This window comes from Hemicordylus capensis, chromosome 4 (assembly GCF_027244095.1).
Source record: "Hemicordylus capensis ecotype Gifberg chromosome 4, rHemCap1.1.pri, whole genome shotgun sequence".
Lineage (NCBI taxonomy): Eukaryota > Metazoa > Chordata > Lepidosauria > Squamata > Cordylidae > Hemicordylus > Hemicordylus capensis.
In genome coordinates, this window is record NC_069660.1 from 35,727,334 (window position 1) to 35,750,798 (window position 23,465).

At 45.2% G+C, this 23,465-nt stretch overlaps 2 protein-coding genes across 6 annotated transcripts in view; one reads left to right on the forward strand and one right to left on the reverse strand.

The window, feature by feature from the left end:
• MATN4 (matrilin 4) overlaps positions 1 to 19,154 on the reverse strand; it is a 62,404-nt gene extending 43,250 nt beyond the window's left edge. Inside the window, exon 1 of one of the 2 annotated variants that reach the window (XM_053247137.1) lies at positions 18,762 to 19,154. The gene's annotated coding sequence lies outside the window, so the exon portion shown is untranslated. Of the gene's footprint in view, positions 1 to 10,099; positions 10,381 to 18,761 lie in introns of those variants that run through there. The other variant, XM_053247138.1, reaches the window with a different exon arrangement.
• The window catches only part of RBPJL (recombination signal binding protein for immunoglobulin kappa J region like), a 64,251-nt gene continuing 58,939 nt past the window's right edge, over positions 18,154 to 23,465 (forward strand). For all 4 annotated transcript variants that reach the window (XM_053247141.1, XM_053247144.1, XM_053247142.1 and 1 more), the window contains exons 1-2: positions 18,154 to 18,207; positions 18,730 to 18,844. In XM_053247141.1, coding sequence (XP_053103116.1) covers positions 18,198 to 18,207; positions 18,730 to 18,844 — 125 coding nt within the window. In that variant the 5' untranslated portion in view covers positions 18,154 to 18,197. The remainder of the gene's footprint in view (positions 18,208 to 18,729; positions 18,845 to 23,465) is intronic.

Below are 23,465 nucleotides of genomic sequence, written 5' to 3' on the forward strand. Positions count from 1 at the left end.
TCCATGGTAACTGTGATCTAGAAATAATACGAAATACTTTTTATGTCATTACTCTTTCATGAAGAGGACTGCAAAGCATTTCCTAACCTATGCTAGCTTTACCTTACATAAACATCTCCTAACCCATGAAGCAAGGATGTTAAAGATCCAGGACTTGGGCCCACAGTCCCCTCTGATAACTAAACTCTATAATACCCTCCTAGAATATTATATTTCTAATACTATAATCCAGCACCTGTGAAGATGGAAGCAGCAGAGAACAAGGTGAGGCCAGGAGATCTCTCCCATGCTCTGTGTAGTTGCTTCCACAGCTGCACTTCCTTTCTGGAAGACGGCATGGAGGAGGCAAGTGGCTGATGAAATTCAGGGCTTTGAGCCAACCTCTAATGACACCCCTGCCATGAAGCACTTCCTAATCTGTGCAAGCTTTCCCTCACATGAACTACCACCTGGCTCTTCTCTGGTACATCCTCGCTCCCATTTTTTCCAAACACTGACCTTGCTTACCACCATTCTTGTCTTGCAAGGCTAACAACCCAATCTTATCAATCAACTTGTTTGCAACTGTTCATGAGTGACTTTCACTGCTGTGGCTGAGGCACAAATCTGGGAAACAATCATGTTGATGCCAAGTCTATGTGGACCCTCTGCCAAATACCACTGTGGCCCCTTTAGCACCACTGGCAGCCAACATCTTTGTTTACTAAGCATGTAGTGGGCTCGTCCTCATTGCTGCATCTAACAGCAGAGTCAAGTGCATTGCATTCTGAGTAAACAACTATAGTGGGCACCAGCAACGTGGCCGCTTAAGGGTTCTCAAGGCTAACACTGCTGCCACTACGGTAAACTCCAACAAGGGTCTGGAGGAGGCTTACCTTGGCAGCAGTGGTAGCAGCAGCCCAGAGCACTCTACGGCAGCCACATGGCTATCTTTGTTTACCTATAATGCAATGCACTTGTCCCCACCTCTCGGGCACAAGATGTAGTGATGAGAACAAGCACATTGCATTGTAGGTAAACAAAGATGGTGGCTGCCAGCAGCACAGCTTCCAGAGAGCTGCCCCAAAGCAGCGATAGTGGTCACAGCTTGGAGTGCTTCTTGATAGCCACACTAACAGACACGATCTTTTTTCCCACCAGGGCCTCAGGGGTCAGTCACGCGCCCTTTGATGGCACGGTCTGCTCCATCAGTGCTCCACTTGCCCAACCCTTGACACTGGCCCTGGAAAGAAGGCTGAGATGGCTGGTTCCACCTTGCTTCCTAGGAACACCTTGCACTCCTGCAGGGATGGGCCCACAGCTCAGTGGCAGAGCATCTGCTTGGCATGCAGAAAGCCACTAGTTCAATCCCTGGCATCTCCAGGTAGGGCTGGCCAAGACTCCTGCCCGAAACCTTTGATAAGCCGCTGCCTGTCAAGGCAGGCATCGTTTGCATCCTGATCACAGCAGTGCAGTTCTTCTGTGCCATAGCTAGGCTGTGTACGAGGTGCGCAGAAAACAATAGTGCAGTTGCACCAATGCAGGGTTGCTTGTGTCACATTGTATGAATTGCTGCCTCTATGAAGCAACTCACAGGATAAAGCCACTAGCAATCAGTTACAGAGCCACCATTCAATCTGGATGGAAAATTGCTGCTAGTGAGAAATCCTTGTGCAATACATTTTGATGGCTGCTGAAAACCCACCCTAATTAACTCATTTTGATAAACACCGGCCCTGTTAATTTTCTGTTCTGGGCTGTCATTGGAACTACTGCCTTTGATCTTCCCACAGATGTTCTGGTTTTCCATTTGTGCACATGTCTCAGTTGGCTATTGGGATCAAAAGCAGGGCACAGCCATCCTGTGCAGTAAGCTGGTAGGAATGCAGGCATCTTGTCCAAGTTTCTTTGCAGACTGAGAGCAGTATCTAAATCACAGGCCAGCTTGTGAGTGAATTTACTGTACTCAGTGCTCTTCAGCTGTTAAGCAAAGGGTGACATTATAATGCTTCTGAAAGAGGAATGAACCTTGGTGAATTGCAGGGTGGGTTTAAACAGAGTTTGGAGCATGTGTTTAACAGCCATTCGGATGAACAGCCCCCACATTCAATTGAAGGATGCCCCAACAGTACATTGGGACATCCTTCCATGACATCAGAGCAGGCACACTTTTGGCACATCCCCACCCCTCTTCAAAGGTTTGGGATGGTGCTCATGCGATACAGCTCAGTATAAGCCACATGTAGAGGTGCAATTCAGACAAACTACTTCCCCACGCAAGTAGGAAAAGGCACACCAGTGCACCAGGAAAGAGAAAGGACATGGGAACATAGGAAGCTGCCTTCTACCGAGTCAGAGCATTGATCCATCTAGCTCAGTCTTGTCTCCACAGATTGGCAGCAGCTTCTCTAAAGTTACAAGCAGGACTCTCTCAGCCTCTATCTGGAGATGCCAGGGAGGGAACTTGGAACCTTCTATATGCAAGCATGCAGAGATACTCTTCCCAGAGCAGCCCCATCCCCTAAGGGGAATATCTTATAGTGCTCACATGTAGTCTCCCATTCAAATGCGAACTAGGGCAGACTCTGCTTAGCAAAGGAGACAATTCATGCTTGCTACCACAAGACCAGTTCTCCTTCCACATATGCTCATGATGCACACACATCTTAATTGCAGCAGACTAAATATTTTCCAAACCAGACTATTTTTTCATTAAATTTGGGTTCAAAAAACACCCATTTACTGAGATACACATCATGTATCCACACATTCCACACAAGAATAACTGCTAAGCCATTTTCTTTACTGAAATAAGGGAAAGAGAGGAAGATGCTCTTAAGATATGTAACATCTCCTATATACATTTCTATTCCAATCTGTGTCTTCACAAGTCTATTTTTTTTAAAAAACACCTATCCATTTTGCCAAGATGTATGAACAAAAAAAAAAACAACCCACTTCCAACTGCTAAAAATGTTACACGATACTTGAAGCTATGTCTGTGTTACAAAAACCCACAAAAGACTAATTCTTCCACCACACAAGCAGGTAACACAGAAGTGTGAAGGGTGAGTTGCAGGGGCCGGCCTATGAACAGAACCTTTGTGAGATCCCTGACTGAAATCCAGGTGATAGACATGATGTGGACTGAACCCACATATTCAAAGCTGTTACTGTTTGGGGGCTTGAAGACGGCTCAGGAAGAAGGGGAAAGAACAGAATTCTACAAATGTTTTCAGACTGGGTTTTGGAGAACCCTACAGCCCTATTCATACACTCTGTTGTACATGAGTACAGATATTAATTATTTATTGTAACATACACATACCGCCTTTCATTAAAAATAATCCCAAGGCAGTTTACAACACATTAAAACAATACAAACCTATTTTAAAAAATTTCAAAGGACAAATATTAAATGCAAATATTTAAAATACAAATCTATTAAGAAATTAAAAAATAAACATCCAATACAACAATAAAAAGCAGCTCACAAAAGCAGCAGCAGCAGAAAAAGAAAAAGAAAACTGCATCCTTTATTTGAAAGCCCAAGGATACAGCCAAGTCTTTACCTGCTTTCTAAAAGCTGTGAGGGAAGCTGAAGAGCTGGTGCCTATTGGTAGAGCACTTCAAAGCCTGGGGGCAATGATCAAAAAGGCCCTGTTCCACATGCAGGACAACCAAGCCTCCCTCATATTTGGAATATGGAGCAGAGACCCCTCCAATTCTCTTGTCTGAACACTTCATGAACACTTCAGTGGCATTTTTCACAGCTGTTATCAAGAGCTGGGTTCTCCAGCTATCCCACAATGCTTTGCGCAAGCAGCGGAGAGGAAGCCCTCAGTACTGAAGCAGCTCCACTCTGCCTGGCCCTGCAAGCAACAGGACTCTATGATAAATATGGCTACTGGCTGCCTTGGAACAGTTTAAAATGGCACAGCAGCACAGACAACCAAAACAAAAAGTAGGACGGGCTTTGTTTTCATCCCACCTCACTTTTAAACTTTGGTAGCAGATCTGGGCTACCCAGGTTCAGAACTGCTGGGTTGGAAGGATTCCCGGTGCTCCAGATGACCACAGATTCCTGGATTAACCATCTCCAACCCAGGAATCTCTGTTCGTGGGAACAGACTCTATGTCAGTCAAATTGCAAACAGAATTCATGTTTCCTCAGAAGCTTATCAGATGTTCCTCAATTAAAAGATCAGAAATGGTAAACAAACTTTCCTGAAGCCCAGCTTGTCTTTTCTGATTGCTCTTGCCCTGCAATGTGCAGCTACAGGAAGGTGTTAGGTGTGTTCTGAGGCAAGTCTCAAAGGTGTATAAAGTGACTTGGACTGCCAAATACCCCACAAACTGAGCATGCGCCTTAGAATATGCCCCAGAATCTTCTGCAACACAGAACACCAGGTGTTCCATATAAGACTAGTTCAGAGCCAGAAATGTTACAATAAGGGAACCTAAGGATGCACCAGCAAGGAGAGGGAGAATCGGTACAGAACAGCAGAATCAAAATGCAGAGACCAGTGTTTCCTCTAAGGTGTGTGCATCTGCACGCACTCACATGTTTTTTTGATGTCCGCTCAGTTAATTTTAGGCCCCACTCTGAATACATATGTTCACACACTGCCTTGGTACTTCCGCCCAGAACAAAATTCATTCCGCACAAAGACGAAAAAAATTAGAGAGAATATTAGCAGAGACTGGGTCTCAAAGGTCTGTGGAACTAGTTCCACATGCCCAATGGAGGCTTTGGGCTTGTGAATCTTGAGCTGCAGTTGCCCATGCCACATGGTAATATGCTGTTGAAACTGAGGGGGCTTTTTTTAAAGCAGTTTGTGACATAACTCTGTTGTACAAAGGCAAAAAGGGCAAAATTCCCACTGAGCATGCCCAAGCCACTGGATGAAACTAAAGCAGCTATTTGGATCCTGCTCAAGAAGCCAAATATATTCACATGCATTTAGTTGTATCAAATGTTAATAAAATGGGAAGGAGAAGGAAGTTTACTTCTTACTGAGCAACTGGTTAGAATACTTCTTGTAAGCTTTCCTTTGTCTCTTCCCAAGCAAAAGGGATAGAAGCCTTATTTAGATGCTCTATTCACAGATAACGGAACACACATGGGAGCTGGCAGGAAATGCCAACCAACCGCACTCCTTGGCCAAACCCCTGGCTGTTGTCTGCAGGGGCAAGCACTGAGAGTTTCTCCCCATGATTTTTAATACTGGCCACCCAACAACCCAAGTCACCGAGACTTACTCCTCACATTCTGTGCTTGCCTCTGCAGACAAGCAGCAAATGAAAAGACGACAAAGGCATGGCTAGGGAGCTTGCCAGACCAGGGGGGTGGGGGGACATGGGTAGCCAATAACACTCCTGCTGCCCCCTACCATGTGTCTCCTGCACTTATGAACAGGACACTTGGACAGAGCTAGAGACTGTCTTTATGAAAGATGGAAACCGTGAAAGCTGAAAACCAAAGAAAGGAACCTGGAATCCATTTGAAGGGGTCAAGTCCCCTGAGATGGGGTTCTCTGACAGACAAATCAGATTGAAGTGATTTCATATGCCAAATTTGGATGGAATAGGAAACTGGAGGTTGCTTCAACTCCAGTTTCCATAGCCGTATGTCTGAATTGGGGAAAACAGAGTTAAGGGTAAAAAGGGACCAATGGTTTCCCTCCCTGAACTCCAATCTGAACCTTCAGTTCAGAATGGAATTTGGCCTCCTTCAACTCTGGTTTTGTGGCACCAGCATTACATCCAAACACTGGCACTGCAGTTTCGGCCCCTTGGAACCGGAGTTGAGGAAGTAAGCTCCTCCCTCACTCTAGCTGCCATTGGCTGCCGGGGCTGCCCTTCATTAATGAAGGAAGCCCTGGCAGCCAGTTCCCACTCCTCCCTGCAGTCAGTGAGAGAGCAGAGAGGCAAAAATCCATTTTGTCCATGTGTGGCTAGGAAAGTGGAGGGAGAGGGCACGGAACCGCAGATCCATTGGACCCACAGTTCTGCATTAAGTGTGAATTCGGCCATAAGTTCTGTCAGGTTCAACTGCAGTCTCCTGGAAGGCTAATGGTCTTTGACATTTGTAACAAAATGAATTGATCTCTTTGGGAGTAGAAGATTTTCACCATCAACCACAAGACTAGATGGTTTTAACTAACATTCCATGGCTGGAAACCTCAGAAACACTAGCCTGGAACAGTTCCATTCCTTTCTATGGGATTTCAGTCAGGCTCCTTTGAAATAAGTGACTTGAGGAATGCTATCTTTGACCACTGCACACAAATTAGTTAAGTGGAGTTCTCTGGCTGAAGCCAAAAATACATGCTCAATGGCAAGGAGCTTGATTTGCTGCCAGTTTTTTTTCCCCTTAAGCAATATTTTAGAACTGAAAAGCAAAATTTTGCAATTTCAGTGTGAAAAGAACCAAATCTGCAATATATATATATATATATATATATATATATATATATATATATATATATATTAATATTCCTGGATTCCTTTGGTGTAATCAATGAATTTGTTTTGGTTGGTCAGACAAAAATAATCCGCCTCAATAATGGAAATGTTTTATTAAAGACTGTAGGTTCAAAACTACCTGTAACATATCTGCAAAATGCTACAATAGTCAAGGCCAAAAACAAAAAGCATAGAGGGTAGGCCTATCCAATGGCTACTAACCACAGAGTTGCCAACCCTCTAGGGATCAGCATCAATCACCAAGTCATTATTGGAAGCAATGTGAAAAATATTGGGGAAAGGCTTCCGTCAGAGCTGGCAACCCTAACCAGCAGTGGTACCTAAAATTGAACCTACATCAGGGTTGGTCCTCAGATTTTGTTGTACTACAGCTCCCATCATCCCCAGGCTTTGGCCATTGTGGCTGGGGATGATGGGTGTTGTAGTCCAACTTATGAGGAGCCAAGTTTGAGAACCCCAACTACAATTTCAGAGGAAGTAGGACACTGAATACTAGTTGCTGGAAATGCTAGCTCTGAACTAGCTTTACCTAGACCACAGACTTAGTTGTGCATTCGGTCATGTGCTTCCAAACAGACTTCCTTCCAAGCTGTGTCCAGCAATTCTTACCCTGGGTGCTGGAAACCCCAAACTGTTACCTGCCATTAATCCAGACCCCTTAGGTGATGTCTCTGCATCACACAGAAGAAGGAGGGGGCTTGTTAACAAACTCAGTTAACTCACTAACTGAGCGATGATGCACCATTCAAGTGGTGAGTCTCTTGTATTTAGCAGGGGGAGAGCAACTGACCCTATCCAACCTCAGCACAGCATCATTCAGTGGTTGTTGCTGGTGTCTACTTTGTGTTTCTTTTTATATTGTGAGCCCTGTGGGGGCAGGGAGGCAAATTTATTTGCTATTTTCCTAGGTAAACCACTTAGAGAACTTTGTTGGAAAGCAGTATATAAATATTTGTAGTCATCAGTCACAGGGGCAGCTGGTGAGGGCGGCGAGGAGTACCTTTAAAAAGTCATTACCTGAGATCCCACCAGCTCCCACACAGCAGCTGCCACGGCTCTGGCATTCAGCTGGCCTCTGCACATGTGTGGAGTGCAGGTGAGTCACACAGGATGCTAGAGCCACACAGGATGCCAGGCAGGGCACCAATGCTCACGGTGGCATGAAGGTGCTAGTGGATAGCAGGTAATGACTTTTTAAAGGTACCTCTTGCCGGCCCCCAGCACCACCTTCACCAGCGGCCACTGGGTTAGTAGGGATGTGCAAACTGGTTCAAATTTGAACCAGTTCAGTTTGACGATTCGAATTCGAAGCAAACCAGGCACGGGGTTCGACCTGCTGGTTTGAATTTGAACTGAACTGAACCTGGTTCGATTTGAACCGATTCAAACTGGTTCAAACTGGTTTGAACCTCCAAAACTGGTTTGGGTGGTAGGCACCCATGGGTGTCAACTGCCACCCAAACCACAAAGCAATCGGACACTTCTACGATTTTTTATGAATTTTTCCAAAAAAAATTATTGCCCATTATTTCCTATGTGGAGTATCCAGGGGCACAAACAAACCCCAAGGCAATTGGATGCCCCTACTATTAATGGTGAATTTTTTAAAAAATCCCCATAGGGAATAATGGGGATTTGGGGCTGCCCCAAACCCCCACTTTGGGTGGTGGCAGGGCACCCCAAAGTGGGTCTTGGGGCATGGCAGGGATGGCCTCAAGCCATCCCAGGCACCCCCAAGTCCCTGGGATTTTTAGTTCTTAAGATATGGATTTTTAAAGGTATTTATATTTTCCTTCCATCTTGCAGGTTGCTGCCTGCTGCAGATTTTGCAGAAACATTTTCACTGACCTAATTGCTGACCTCAGGTTAGTCATTAAGCAATTAAGGTTATCAGTGCACAGTGTGTTCCCTTGCAGAGAAAGTAATCGTCTACAGACTGCAACAGACTATTTTGGGGCAGCCCCAAATCCCCATTATCCCCTAGGGGGGGAAATTTATTTTAGAAATTCACCATTAATAGTAGGGGCACCCAATTGCCTTGGGGTTTGGTGGGTGGTAGGCACCCCTGGGTGCCTACCACTCAACCACCCCTTTTGTGCCCCTGGGTATTCCACATAGGAAATAATGGGCAATTATACAAACAATTTCAAAAATTCATTAAAAAATGCAGGCGTGTCCGATTGCTTTGGGTGGTAGTTGGCACCCATGGGTGCTACCACCCAAACCAGTTTTGGAGGCTTAAACCAGTTTGAACCAGTTTGGACCTGGTTCAGATTCAAACTGAACTAGGGGGGTTCGAGCAAAACCAAAACCGAATTACCCCACCCCAGTTCAAACCCGGTTCCAATTTGAACCGAACCAGTCAAACCGGTTTTGTGCATACCCCTATTGGTTAGTCGTAGCTGTTCTCTTTTGCTCCCGAGGCTCCTCTTCCCTGGAGGTTTTCACTGTAGGCTTTTAAGCAGAGGCTGGACAGCCTTCTGTCAGGGATGTTGTAGCAATTTCCTACAGGCCTCCAAGGTCCCTTCCAAATCCAACATTCTATGGTTCTATGCCAGGGCTGCTCAACTTCAGCCCTCTTGCAGACATTGGCCTACAACTCCCATAATCCCTAGCTATTGGCCGCTGTGGCTGGGGAATATGGGGATTGTAGTCCAAAACCAGTTGGGGGGCCTAATTTGAGCAGGCCTCTTCTATGCCTTGTCCTTAAAAAAAAAACACCACCCAATAATAATAGGCATTCTCAAGAATCACTATATACTTTGCATACCACACAGGAATCTAAAGCATCCATGATGGGATTTAGCTTCACATTAATCTTACTCCCCTACACACTGGTTCAATGGAGACAAAGTCACCCTAGAACGCTAGCTTTAGCTCTGTGTGTGGATCAAACATCTCTTATTTGCTCCCCCAGCAGTAATACAAACATGTCAGCTGACTCTTGTTTCTTCAGATGCCATGTCTTACACTTGAGAGCTGAACTGTTTCTGGGTTTTTGTTTTGTTTTCCAAAATGTGGATAGATGCATTGCTAAGAAACTCAACAAAAGGACCCCTATTAGAGACAATGAAAAATTTCTAAGCTTTTGTTGGAAAGTTTTGCAGGAAACTTCAGGAGAAATAGTAAGGCTATGGTTTATAGCTCTCTCAGACACACAAGGAGATCTTATGTTGATTTAACTAAAGGTTTATTCAGCAACAACTCCATTTTTCTCCTTCTCATTTCCCTCCCTTTTCCTTTCTCCTCCTGCTTTCCCACACTATCTACAGGATCCCCCCTGGGACAAATGCCCAAACAAACTGCAAAAGATTACTAGATAGTAACAGGCTGTTCTCACGCACAGCCTAACCCAGGCTAGGGCAGCCACATGGGGCCCAGCCTGATCCTACTTTTCAGGCCAGCTTTTAGCCAGTTTGTTTATTTGTTTATTATATTTGTTTATTTGTTTATTACATTTATAAACCGCCCCATCCAAAGGCTCTGGGCGGTGTACAACAAATTTAAAAAGACCTAAAAACACACACCATTTAAAACACAGTTCTAACAACAATATAAAAACAATTCAAAAATAATGTTAAAAACCATTTAAAACTAATTAAAATACTTTTAAAATACACAATTTACAAACCTTGGAAGGCCAGGCCAAACAAGTAGGTTTTTAGGGCTCTCTTAAAGGCCGACAGCGAGCCTAAACTGCGGATATCTGCCGGGAGTGCATTCTAAAGGCCAGGAGCTACAGAAAAGACCCAGTTCCTAGTCACCACCAGATGTACCGGTGGCAACTGGAGAAGACCTCTCCAGATGACCTCAACAAGCAATTGGGATCATACCAAAGAAGGCGCTCTCTATGGTAGCCCGGTTAAGGGCACAAGTGCGCCCTTAACCCGGCTTCCAGGATCGTGTGTCTCCCAGAGCTGCAAGCAGCTTGCAGAGTCACAGAGTGCACTCTAGACACCTGTCAATGGGGATATCCCACAATGCACCATGCTCACCGTGCAGTGCATTGTGGGATACTTCCAGAGGCTGGGAAACATTGTCCCAGCCTCCAGAGATTGTCCCAGCCAGGGAGCACAGTCCAGGCTCCCACAACCGTTGAGTGATCATCCCCCCCCCCAAGTTGGGTAAATACCCTTATTGTGTTTTGAGCAACCAGAGGACAAATGTGTATGGAATTTAACACACACACACGTCTGGTGAAAACTCCCACCAAACAGCATCTGATGAAATGCTTTTAAAATGGGTGGGGGGGACTTCTTTTTTGAAGCACTTATGCAAGTTCTGAACAGTTCTTCCAGATGGCTGAAGTAAAAACCTATTAGCTTATGAGATAATGTCATTTTACTATTAAGGAAGAAAACCTCTCTCTTGCCTGCATTCCAGACAGGAATTCATATTTCACGTGGGGCCAATTCCCTCCCCGAAGTAAATCCGCTTACTCTACTGAACCACTATACTGAACTGAGAGGCAAAAATCAAAGCAGAACTCTGCAAGGATTCCCTTCAAAAAAGCCTCAGTATTTAATTTGAAGGTTCTAAACGGCAGCCTGAAGGCAGCTTATTACTGTGGATTTTACAAGATTTCATTCTTAGAGAGATGGTGATGCCTGTGTGAAATGTGGACAAGGGCTTGAAGGATAATTTATTGAGCCAATTTTAATCACGGGGTTTATGGGACAAAAGCTCCATTGACTCCAGCAGTGTGGAGCCAGGCCCTTCCTGTCTGACTTCTCAATATTAAACCACTAGACTTTTTTGGTAACCGAGGCTCTATAGAACATGTTTCCATCCGTACATAGGAGCTCTTTCTGCCACTCTACATGCAGCAATGGGTTTCTTCCAGTAACAGCTTGCCGATTTACAGAGAATTCTTTTATAGGCTAGTCTCCCCATCCTGGTACTTACATCTAACACTCTCATTTGCCTTTGGAAGATATACAACTATTTTTGCAAGCCTGGAAAAAAAGTATGTTCGGCCTGCCTAACCCTGTCAAAATGTTTCACTCTTTGGGCTGCAATGTTTAGTTGATTTATCCGTTAATTGATTCAAGTGCTTTTGATAGATTAAAAGGGTGCTCCAAATTAACTGGGCAGCAGATCTAATTTTTTTAAAGATTTGTTTTTAATATAAGTACTTGCAAAAACCAGAGGTGGCAAGTGTCATCTTTGGAAGAGGCATTCCCTCTTGTGTGAAAGGAGAATGCCTCTTCTAAGATGATCTCTTCCACAACACAAAACATGTACAGGCACTATCTATAACACTGTTCTTTTCTGAAATAAGGTCCAGGAGGCAGTGGTGTCCACCAACAACCCTTAGTGTGGTTTCCCGACTAATTGTTTATTTGGCCTGATTAATTGACTGATTGTTTATTTTGGCTTTCAGTCAAAGCTGAATACTCTGCAGTGTCTCCCAGCACCACGAAGAGACTATTGTTGTTGTTGTTGTTATTTTACATTTATATCCCGCTCTTCCTCCAAGGAGCCCAGAGCGGTGTACTACATACTTGAGTTTCTATTTCACAACAACCCTGTGAAGTAGGTTAGGCTGAGAGAGAAGTGACTGGCCCAGAGTCACCCAGCTAGTTTCATGGCTGTGAATGGGGATTTTAACTCAGGTCTCCCCGGTCCTAGTCCCACACTCTAACCACTACACCACGCTGGCTCTCTTTGAGCAGTGCTGTGCTGTGTCCAGCATTGGATGAGTGGGTTCCTCAAAGGGGAACAGAGCCTTCTTGAGCCCCTGCACCATCCTGGAAGGCATAGACGGAGTGTAGCCCTCCCCAGTGCTTTCTTCCTAGAGCTCTTAAGAGATGGCTCCATTTCTCTTAAAGCACCTCCCAGTTCTGAGAAAAGTGCAGCACTGTGTGGAGTTCAGCACAGTGGGAAATGGCTTTTACATTGAAGGGTTGTTGGTTTTTTGCCAAAGCGGCCCCCACTTGAAAAATAGTGAAGATCAAACCATGTGAGTGGCTGACATGATAAGGAAAATTACTCAAAGTAGTCCCACTGAAATTAAAAGGACAAATTAGGCAATGCCTGTCCTTTTAATTTCAATTCTTTTTTCTTCAGAACTGTTATTTATTCATATGCACATTTATACAGTTTTAACTGCATAATTAATTTAATAAAACCCACATGATTAATTGACTGTGACTGCAATCCTATCCATGAAGCATGTCCCACTCTGTTCAGCGAGGCTTACTCCCAGAAAGTGTGCAAAGGATTGAAGTCTAAGCTTTCTTTAATCAGGTAAGTAGCATGCAGCATGATACTGTGCATGTTTACTCAGAAGTAAATCCCATTGTGTTTAGTGGAGTAAGCATGTTTACTACAAAGTAAAATCCCACTAGCTGACATTCAGGCTAATTTACTAAATAGTACTACCGAGGGAAGAGTCTAAAGCAGAGGTTCTTAACCTTGGGTCCCCAGATGTTGATAGACTTCAACTCCCATAATCCCCCACCCTAGGCCATTGAGGCTGGGGATTATGGGATCTGAAGTCCAATAACATCTGGGGACCCAAGATTGAGAATACCTGGTCTAAAAGACCATTTCAATAGGGCTACTCACAAGTAATTTTGTCTGGAGGTCATCCACTATGTTTAATGGAACTTACCCCCAACTAAGTGTGAATGCATGTTTATTACAAAGTAAGTCCCATTGCGTTCAGTGGAGCTTACTCCCCAGCAAGTGTGCACAGATTGCATCCCTAGTCCAGAGCCTGACAAATCCCAGACACTAGGGAGCGATGGTGCCGAGAAATTTAACTGTGGTGCCTAGACTAGCATATTCAGAGGCAGAATTATTTAATAAAGTCTTTGTTTGTCCCCAACAGTCTGTTTCTGTTCTAAGCATGTTACTTGTAAAAGGAATAAAGAGAAGCCCTTTTACCCATCCCCACAGCAATGTCCATCACTAAGCATGCTAATTTTGTCAAGTGTCCATTGTCTGGATCATAGGAAGCTGCCATATACTGAGTCAGACCATTGGTCTATCTAGCTCAGTATTGTCTACACATACTGGCAGCGGCTTCTCCGAGGTTGCAGGCAGGAATCTCTCTCAGCCCTGTCTTGGAGAAGCCAGGGAGGGAACTTGGAACCGAGATGCTCTTCCCAGAGCAGCTCCATCCCCTAAGGGAAATATCTTACAGTGCTCAGACTTCTAGTCTCCCTTTCATATGCAACCAGGGCAGACCCTGCTTAGCTAAGGGGACGTCATGCTTGCTGCCAAGACCAGCTCTCCTGTCCTGTCCTAAATTTGGGGGATGGCTCCTAGATCAAAATAAAATTTATCAAGACCTGCTCTAGTCACTCTAAAACTGAAGCACATGCTTTCCAGGACTGAATGAACCCAGAGGTGCAACTAGGTAATTGTGGAGCCTGGACATAAAGGCCTTTGGAGGGGCAGCCCACCCCCCACTGCAAGTTAAGCATTATCCCCTTGTGTGTGCACACACATACACACCGTGACACATACAATATTTTTAACACATGGGTTCTTGAGGGCACAAACAGTAACTGAACTCACAAGAATAGAAGAATATAGAGCAGGTATATGTATGCAAATATGCATTAACAGAAACATTTCAACACTCAACACATTCCCCTCCCACATATTTCTTTCCCCAGTCCCCCCTCTGCATCTAAAGCACCCGACACAGGTCACAATCACACTCAGCCACCCAGCACAGCATGGTGAGCATGGTGACCAAACCACCCAGAACAGACTAAATAGGATTTGTGGGCCTCTAAGGGCTGTGGAGGCCCTGGACTTCAGCCCCGAAGTCCAGGGGTAAGAGCGCCTCTGAATGAACCCATGACTAATGGGTCCACTGCACCTGTAACCGAGGAAATAAATGCTGTGGGTAACACCGTGTCCTACCTACACCTGTTTAATGCTGCTTTGGTCACAGTGCTGCACAAAAGAACAAGAAACTGCAGTGACATAAGAGCTTGCTACAGCAAACAATTCCACGCTTGCAGCTGCTTAATTGATTTCACCTGTGCACATACCTAGACTGCATGCCAGAAGCAAGCAACTGCTTGTGCAAACATTCCTGCCACGTGCGCCAACAGTTACCTGGCGTGCAGGTAGCCTTTCAGTAAATGCACGGCAGATGTAAACACTGAACAGCCAGACCCAGAAGCCTCAGACAGCTCTTGTCCTGCTCTGAGCACAGCACTGAAGCATGTATCCGCTCACATTTAAGTCAAAAAGCAAAACAAAGTAAAACCTCAGCAATGGAGTAACAGCTGCAAAAATCATTCCAGCTTCCAGACAAGCAATGAATATAAAAGTCAATTAACCTTTGACATTAAGAACAGGTTACTGACCACAACGGTAACATTCCTAGGTTAATTCTTTGCCTTGAAGGCATCAAGGCAATAAGAAGAAATCGGTACAATTTTGTGCTAAACAGAAATAAGTTGATGTTAGGGGATTCCCCCAAAGCACCATTTCTCTATTACAAAGATCCCAGTGTGACTAGGATCACATATTGGATCTTTTTTTCCAGGTAGCCAGATACAAGACCCGAATCAGCCAAAAGGCTTGGGGCAAAAGGAAATGGCTCAGAAATCTCAAGGCAAGGAGGAGTGTACAGGCTGAAGCCAAATACCAAATTACTACATGGAGAACTCCCTCCCTTGTCTTCTCTCCATCTTCCACTCCCCCTTAATATCCCCTTCAGATGCAATTGACAAAAAACCATAAAGTCAAAGCACTCTCTGTCAACATAGCTTGATTTGTGCATCATTTCCTTCTTCTCTGTTAATGGTTCCGATTTTGTGCCTTCAAGACAATGTGTGTAGCAGACAAAGGGTTGGACTTGGACCAGCAGCACCCAGGTTCAAACCCCCACTCAAGTCATGACACTTATTCAGTGGCCTTGGGCCACTGAATTTAATGTACAGCTGGACATAAAATGTGCAATTATTATTAGTAGTAGTATTGAAAAGTTTAGTTCTAAAGGAACATTTGTGCAGTTTAAAAATTCAAATTGTTGCAACGGCTGTATTACATTAGATGACGTGAAAAGTGACCAATAATAATGAGAAAAGAAAATGGAGTAGTCCAGGCTTCTCTAGAACCCAGACCCTGATCAAGTGTGCCCATTTCTCCACGCCCTGCCAAAAACGCTTCCCACAGCCTCCACTGCTACTCCCAACAGAGTCTTCAACAATGAATATAACACTCTTCTGCAATATTGCTGTCAGATTTCCAGTTCTCTATATAGATTAAAATTTTTCATGGAATGTGATTCTAGGCAACAAAATATGTGTGCGCAGACAAAGAAAAGATATCGGTGCCTGCTGTAGCAATGCATGCCACACACACAAATTACACTCGCATACCATTGTGCAGTTCAGAATTTGCCTTTTAAGAAGCCCTGGTCTAACCTACCTCACAGGATTCCTGTGAGGATCAAATTGGGTGGGGATCCACTGACACCACTTGAGAACAGTCTGGAGGACAGGCAGGATATGCATGTGACATAATAGTGAACTAAATTACTAGATTGGTTCTCATAATGAAGGAGAATATAGGATCCTGCCTCTAGTCCCTTGAGGGTTGCTTTGCACAGGATGGTTTTGCTATATAGTTTACCCTCCATGTAGTAAAATATATGCACATCTCAAGATGTGATAAGGCTCATTCACATGTTAGGTTCAACACTTGTACTATGAGTGCACAATGTACACAGGTACAGTCATTCACGATATGCTGAACACAGGTACAGAAGTATACTTCCTATCATTTGAAGGGTCTGTATCCAGGTTCACTTTTTAAAAGAACACAGGTACAGTCATTCACTCAAACATGCACACGACTGTACAGACATCTGTACACTCATACAGCATAATGTCTGAATTGGGTGATATTATCTACTACTTTTACCAGCACACCTGTGCATTTATCACATGGTGGTATACATATCTTTTCTACTCAGAAGTCAAATGTGTACAAGAAAATAATCATGTGTGAAGCATCCTTGAGTGACGCATCTGCATTTAGGAATTTATCACCACCATCCCTTGGTGTTGCAAGTCATGGGCTTTATACTCTTGCTCCCTCTGAGGACTCCTGCTCTTCAAACCACACCAAGGTGATTATCTCTGAAGTACCTGCTTCAGATCAGCTAACTAAACCTCTCTCTGTGTCTCCAAGTGGCCGCGCGGGTTTCCCAAGCTCACTATGTACTACTACTATTATTTATATCCCATTTTTCAACAAAAAAGGTTCTCAGAGCAGTTTACATAGAAAAACAACAACAACAACAACAAGAAGAAGAAGAAGGTTCCCTGTCCCTCAAAAGGCTCACAGTCTAAAATGGTTGGCCGGCAACACATCCTTGGCTGGTGTCCAAGGTAGCTGTCAACCAACCAACAGCTCCTTGGTTGGTGTCCACCTGGCACCAGCTGCTGCTTGGTGTCCAAGGCTGATACCAGCAACAGATCCTGGAAGTATACTGTGCTGGATTGAAGCTGACCCTCCAGCTCTAGTTAGCCTGGGGACCATGACTCTCTACCTCACAGGGACAGAGGAAGCTGCCTTGAATCAAGTCAGATCATTGTCCATCTAACTGAATATTGTCTACATTGACCAACAGCAGCTCTCCAAGGTTTCAGGCAGGAATCTTTCCCAACCATACCCAGAGGTGCCAGGGATTGAAGCTGGGACCTTCTGTATGCAAAGCAGATGTGGTACCACAGAGCTATGGCCCCATCATCCCATTCTGATTCTCAGTATGCTTAAGCACTGTGCAGGCCTCTAAACTAGAACCTCTGAGATGATATACATGAATTGGCAGACTGGTGAGAACATGGAGTGAGATAATGGGATAAAGGGAAAGAGGTCATAGCTCAATGGAAGAGCAGCTACTTTGCAAGCAGAAGGTGCAGGTTCCATCCCTGGCATCTCCAGGGAGAGCTAAGAAATATCTGCATGAAACCCTGCAGGGCTGTTTCCAGCCAGGGTGGACAATTCTGAGCTAGATGGTATAAACCATCTTCCTATGGAAGCAGTCATATTGCCTCCACCACAAGCCAGATCCTGGTACCCAGAGCATCCTCCACAAAAAAGTCAGAATGCATGCAGCTACAGTTCTCCAGGTAAGAAAGACAGAAATCTATTTCAATTTGGCGATTCACATCTTCAAAAAGAAAGGATGCCAAGGACAGTGATGAGATGCTAAAGGTGTTATGCCAAAGCAGAACAGAACCCAAAAGGCTGCCAGTCTAGCTGAGCATGCCTTGCATAGACAGTGAAGAAATGAAAGGAGAGATGAAAGCAATTTTCAGAGATCTAACCAGCTGTCATAAAAAGAGGCTGCAGAAACACTGACCACTAGGGCTGCTGATAGGAAATCTGAGAAGCAAATGGAATCAAGTTGCATCATGAGCAATGGAATATGAGCCATCCAGGAATCTCTTTCTCTGGAAGAAGCTGGATGTTAATCTATACAGCATGATTTTTAGGTTTAGGTAAAATATTCTGCCAATACTTTGGATGGGGAGATGATCCTTTCCAAATATCCCTTCACCATCACACCAGTCATCCTGTCCTCACTTAAGTAGACATGTAGATAATGTAGGGGGGAAAGGTCCCATGTAGCTGTGAGGTTTCCACCTAGCAACACTCCCCCTCCTCCTCACCTTCCTGCACTTGTGAAAGGATAAACATAGCCATGGACACTGCTCTGGGCTCTGTGGAGGAAGAGCAGGATATAAATGAATGCAAGTAAGTAATTAAAGGAAATGGGCACAGATATCTTTCGGTTGGATTTGTTGCAGTTTAAAAGTTGGGGGGGTGTCTTTGTTCTGGGGTGCTGCTTGCCTGCAAGAGCCTTTGAGAGATAACAAGCCTTTCCAAGGCTGTGGGTATCAACCTATCCACACAGACCGGGTGCCTGGAAAATAAACAGAGACCATAGGAAGCTGCCTTATGCGGAGTCAGACCCTTGGTCTATCTAGCTTAGTACTGTCTATACATTGACTGTCAGCAGCTTTTCCAAGGCTTCAGGCAGGAAGAAGCTAGTCCTACCCCCCAGAGATGCCACCTGGGACCTTCTGCATGCAAATCAGACGCTCTATCGCCGAGGCAGCGACTTACACCACCTGCTCCCTTGCCTTGGTGGTGTCGCATCTGCCCCCCAATACTGGAGATCAGGCTGGCACAAGTCAGGGATCCCACCTCCGCGCGGCGTAGGTATACTGTGCCCGTCAATCACGCGCTCAGCCCTGTTACACTCTCGCCCTACAGGTGCCCGGTTATCTCCGGAGCCCCTCACTCACCTCGGCTGGCTGGAAGGCGCGGAGGAGCAGCCGCGGAACTCAGCAGAAGACGGGAGTACGACTCCCCCGTGGGGCTGGTCCAGGTAAAGCCGGGAGCCTGGGAGGGGGCGGCGCAGACGATGGGGAGACTGCTGCGCCCTGCGATTGCGCGCTGCAGTGCCTCTTTGCCGCTGCTCGGAACTGAGAGGAGCGAGAGCGGAGAGCGCCGCATTTAACCGGGATCGCGCAGGGAGAGGGCGCGGGGGGGGGGAAGGGGCCGACCCCCGACCCCTCCCCCTTGAGGCTGGAGAGAGCGGGGCTGCCCCATGGAGAGCTGCTCGGCAGCACTGCTCCAACCCCACCCACCTCTCCGGGTTGGCACGCACAGCTTGCTGGGTGGCGCCGGGCGCGTAGACCCCAGTTTCCCTCTCGCCGCACCCCACTCTCTCCCACGGAGATCTCCTTGAACTAGGTCTGCCTTGGGAGGGTCTGGGCGTCTAAGAATCGCTCACGAGGTCAAGGCATGAGAGACACGACGACCCAAGTTCCGAAAGAAAGCAACGGAGAGTTGGGAGTTACTTGAAATCAGACAGCCGATATATTTATAATAACGGGTGTGCTGTGCCACGTAAGGAGCGAAGAAGAAGAAGAAATCACATAGACACACATATATTCTGCATGAATCAGTCCGGATTCTGGAGTAAATACCTCCTGGTTCCACTGCGCAAAACCATGTATTAAGACTCCCCAGTGTGAGGGAAGAGAAGTATGCAATCTTGGTTGTCATTTGGGGGAGGGGGGAGCATGTGGTTGCAACCGTGGTTATGAAAATCTAATTTATAAATCTCTGTGAACCAGCTCCCCTCAAAGTATTTTGAGTTTTAAGAGTGAATTATAAACCGGAGAGAATAACATATCCCAAACATAGGTATTAATATTTTCAGTCTGAAATGTTTAAAAGTCAAGAGAATCATACTTTTGCAAGCCCTTCATCCATTCTGATTGTGAATAGGGCAGGGTGATTAAAGGACCTTAATCTCTACTGAGGAAATGTATGACACAAGGTTTCTTAACACAGACTAGTAACCTTAGTCTTAATGCCCTTTAATCAACTTGTTGCTCTCTCAGTTGGGGAGATGAATGAGAGTTTAGATTACAGGGCCTCAAAATGCTTTAATTAACAGTGCAAAAATTCAAGTGCCCGATAGCCTCTGACACCTAAAAAGTGGACTTGGCACTGATGCCTGAGTTGCTGCATAGGTCAGGTAGCTGTTTGTTTTCTTATCGCGCACTTAGAAAATCTCATGTGTGTGGAAGCAAAATTTAGGAGACCCTGACTCCTTAATTTTGCTTGCACATGTATGTGCGTGCACACGGCACACACAGTGTTTGCAACTCAGAGATTACTCAGTTCTAACCCCTGCTGACTGGATAAAGAAAGGGACGCCTTTCAAAGCTGTGATTCTTTTTATGTTTATTTATTTATTTATTACATTTTATATCCCGCTCTTCCTCCTCCTCCATGGAGCCCAGAGCGGTGTAATACATACTTAGGTTTCTCCTCACAACAACCCTGTGAAGTAGGTTAGGCTGAGAGAGAAGTGACTGGCCCAGAGTCACCCAGCAAGTATCATGGCTGAATGGGGATTTGAACTCGGGTCTCCCCTGTCCTATCCGGGGTCCTATCCAACTGGTCCTATCCACCATAAGCATAGCATTCCTCTGAATACTGTTGCTGGTGTGTTTGTGGGGGGGGAGGGGTTAGATTATGTTAGCTTTCTGGGGAGATTTTTTATCTTCCCCATCTGCAGTGGACATGCACAGGTTAAGAGAGCACTAATTAATATTGTGTGGAGACCTGGAGTTAAAGTAATTTATTTAGGAAATCCATCAGGGAGATAGATGAAGTCTACATTCCTAGCTGCTAGCCAAATACAGGAAGTAGGCTTGAGCCCGAAACATTTCGGAGGCCATTATAAAGGCCTCCAAAACATTTCGGCTTGGGGGGGTGGGTTTCGGCACCAGCGGGGGTGGTACTTTAAGGGTGGAGGAGGGTGCACTCACTCCTCCCACCGCATTTCCCCCGCCGGCACTCTGTTATTTGTAATCCCCTCAGGGCAGCAGCGTTCCTCCCTGCTGCCCCGTTTCCCTCATCAGCCGGAAGTGGCCAGAAGTAGCGAGCGCACATGCGCCCGTCGTGCACATGCACGTGCATGGCAGATGGGCACACACACACAAGGGGCGCACGCACGCTCGCTACTTCCAGCCAGTGAGAGAAACGGGGCAGCAGGGAGGAACGATGCCACCCCGAGGGGCTTACAAATAACAGAACGCCGGTGGGGAAAATGCGGCGGAAGGGGTGAGTACACCCTCCCCGCCCTTAAAGTACCACCCCTGCCGGCGCATTTCGGGCACATCCCTAACAGGAAGAAGAGAGGGAGAAGAAGGAAGTCTCTCTCTCCAGGAGCTTTCCCAGACAGCAGGTTTACTGCAAGGCTTTACTGAGAACTCGAAGTTGTACCCAAAAACTGACGCAAAAAGTGGATTTTTTAACCCCAGATATAAATTGGAGTTAAACAATCCAGTTTATATACGCTACACTCTTAACGCACTATGAAAAACCCAAATGGTATGTGAAGTGTTCCCTGGTAGCTCGCAGGGACTTCAGGGTAAATCTGCCCGATATGTGAACATACATTCCGGAGGAGATGCGAGCTAAAGGGCTTTGTGTGGAAAATGCCCAGATGAGAGAATGGAACCTGAGACTATCAGTCTAACAAAGGGGAAATAGAGTAGAGAAAATGTAGTCCGAGAGGCATGCCCTTACTGGCTGTCTCTACTCCTAATGCCGCTAGTGGTCAAATAGGGTTGCTGGTGCTAAGAGTCGATGCTATCAGAAGCTGCGTCTCCAACAGTAAGGCCATTTGGAGACATGGAACCAGAACCATATTCTTATTTTTATTACAAGTAAACTGCTTTGAGAACATTTTGTTGAAAAGCAGAATAATAATAACAACAATAACATTTGATTGGTAAAGAGGTGGATTTCCCACCTCTGCTTTTCAGTGCATATTCACTTCTATCCATGCATATTCACTTCTGTTCATGATCATAGAAGAGATGCTGTTCGCAATTAGGTCCATGGTAATAGTGAGGAAAGCATTTGGGGGAAATCTGCATGCCAGGTTAGGATTTAGCTCTAGGCATATCACACTCACCAAATCCTGCACATGGTGGCAGATAGAGCTTCCTCAGGCTGCAAACTGTTTTCTGTTTTTACAGCTATCCAGATAGTTGTGGGAACAGGCCTTCCAGATGACAGGCCTTCTTATTCAAGGTTAATAATGTTGGAATAAAAGTGTGCAAAACTGATTGCTTGATTGCTAGTTGATTGATTAAGTGCCGCCAAATTGGTGTCGACTCTTAGTGACAACATAGATAGATTCTCTCCAGGATGATCTGTCTTCAACTTGGTCTTTTAGGTCTCTCAGTGGTGCATTCATTGCTGTCATAATTGAGTCCATCCACCTTGCTGCTGGTCGTCCAATTCTTCTCTTTCCTTCAACTTTTGCCAGCATGATAGGCTTCTCAAGGAAGCTGGATCTTTGCATAATGTGTCCAAAGCATGCTAATTTGAGCCTGGTCATTTGTGCCTCAAGTAAAAATTCTGGATTGATTTGTTCTATGATCCATTTGTTTGTTTCCTGGCTGTCCATAGTATCCTCAAAAGTCTTCTCCAGCACCAAAGTTCAAAAGTATCAATGCTTTTTCTATCTTGCTTCTTCAAAGTCCAGCTTTCGCAACCATAGAGTGTCACGGGGGAAAGCGTTGTCTGAACAATTCTAATCTGTGTAGTTATAGACACATCACGGCATCTAAATATCCTTTCCAAGGCCTTCATTGCAACTCTACCAAGTGCTAGTCTGTGGCGTATTTCTTGACTGCTGGATCCTTTACTGTTGTCAGTTGATCCTAAAAGACAGAAGCTATCCACCACTTCAGTGTCTTCATTGTCAACTCTGAGGCTGGTTGCTGTACCCGTTGTCATTAGTTTAGTCTCCTTGACATTTAATTGTAGTCCCGTTTTTTCACTCTGCTCCTCCTTGACTTTTATTACTAGAGCTTGCAGATCATTTGCATTCTCAGCTATCAGAGCGTAGCGCAGGTTATTGATGTTTCTTCCTCCAACTTTAAAACCACGCTCTTCTTCTTCCAATCCAGCTTCTCTCAGTATATGTTCAGCATATAAATTGAATAAATAAGGAGAAAGTAGACGGCCTTGTCTTACTCCTTTGCCGATCTGGAACCACTCTGTTTCACCATGTTCCATCTGGACTGTGTCTTCCTGTCCTGTATATAGGTTTCTCATGAGAACAATGAGGTGTTCTGGGACGGCCATTTTCCTAATGATATTCCACAACTTGACATGATCAATGCAATCGAACTCTTTTCTGTAGTCAATAAAGCACATATTGACTTGTTTCTGGTATTCCTTGGCTTTCTCAATTATCCAGTGTGCATCAGCAATGATGTCTCTTGTTCCTCAGCCCTTTCTGAAACCAGCTTGAACATCTGGCATTTCCCTTTCCACGTAGGGCTCTAATCTGCGCTGGATGATCCTGAGCATTATTTTGCTAGCATATGAAATTAAGGATATTGTGCGATGGTTTGCGCAATCTGTTCAGTCTCCTTTCCTTGGTATGCATATGTAGACTGACCTCTTCC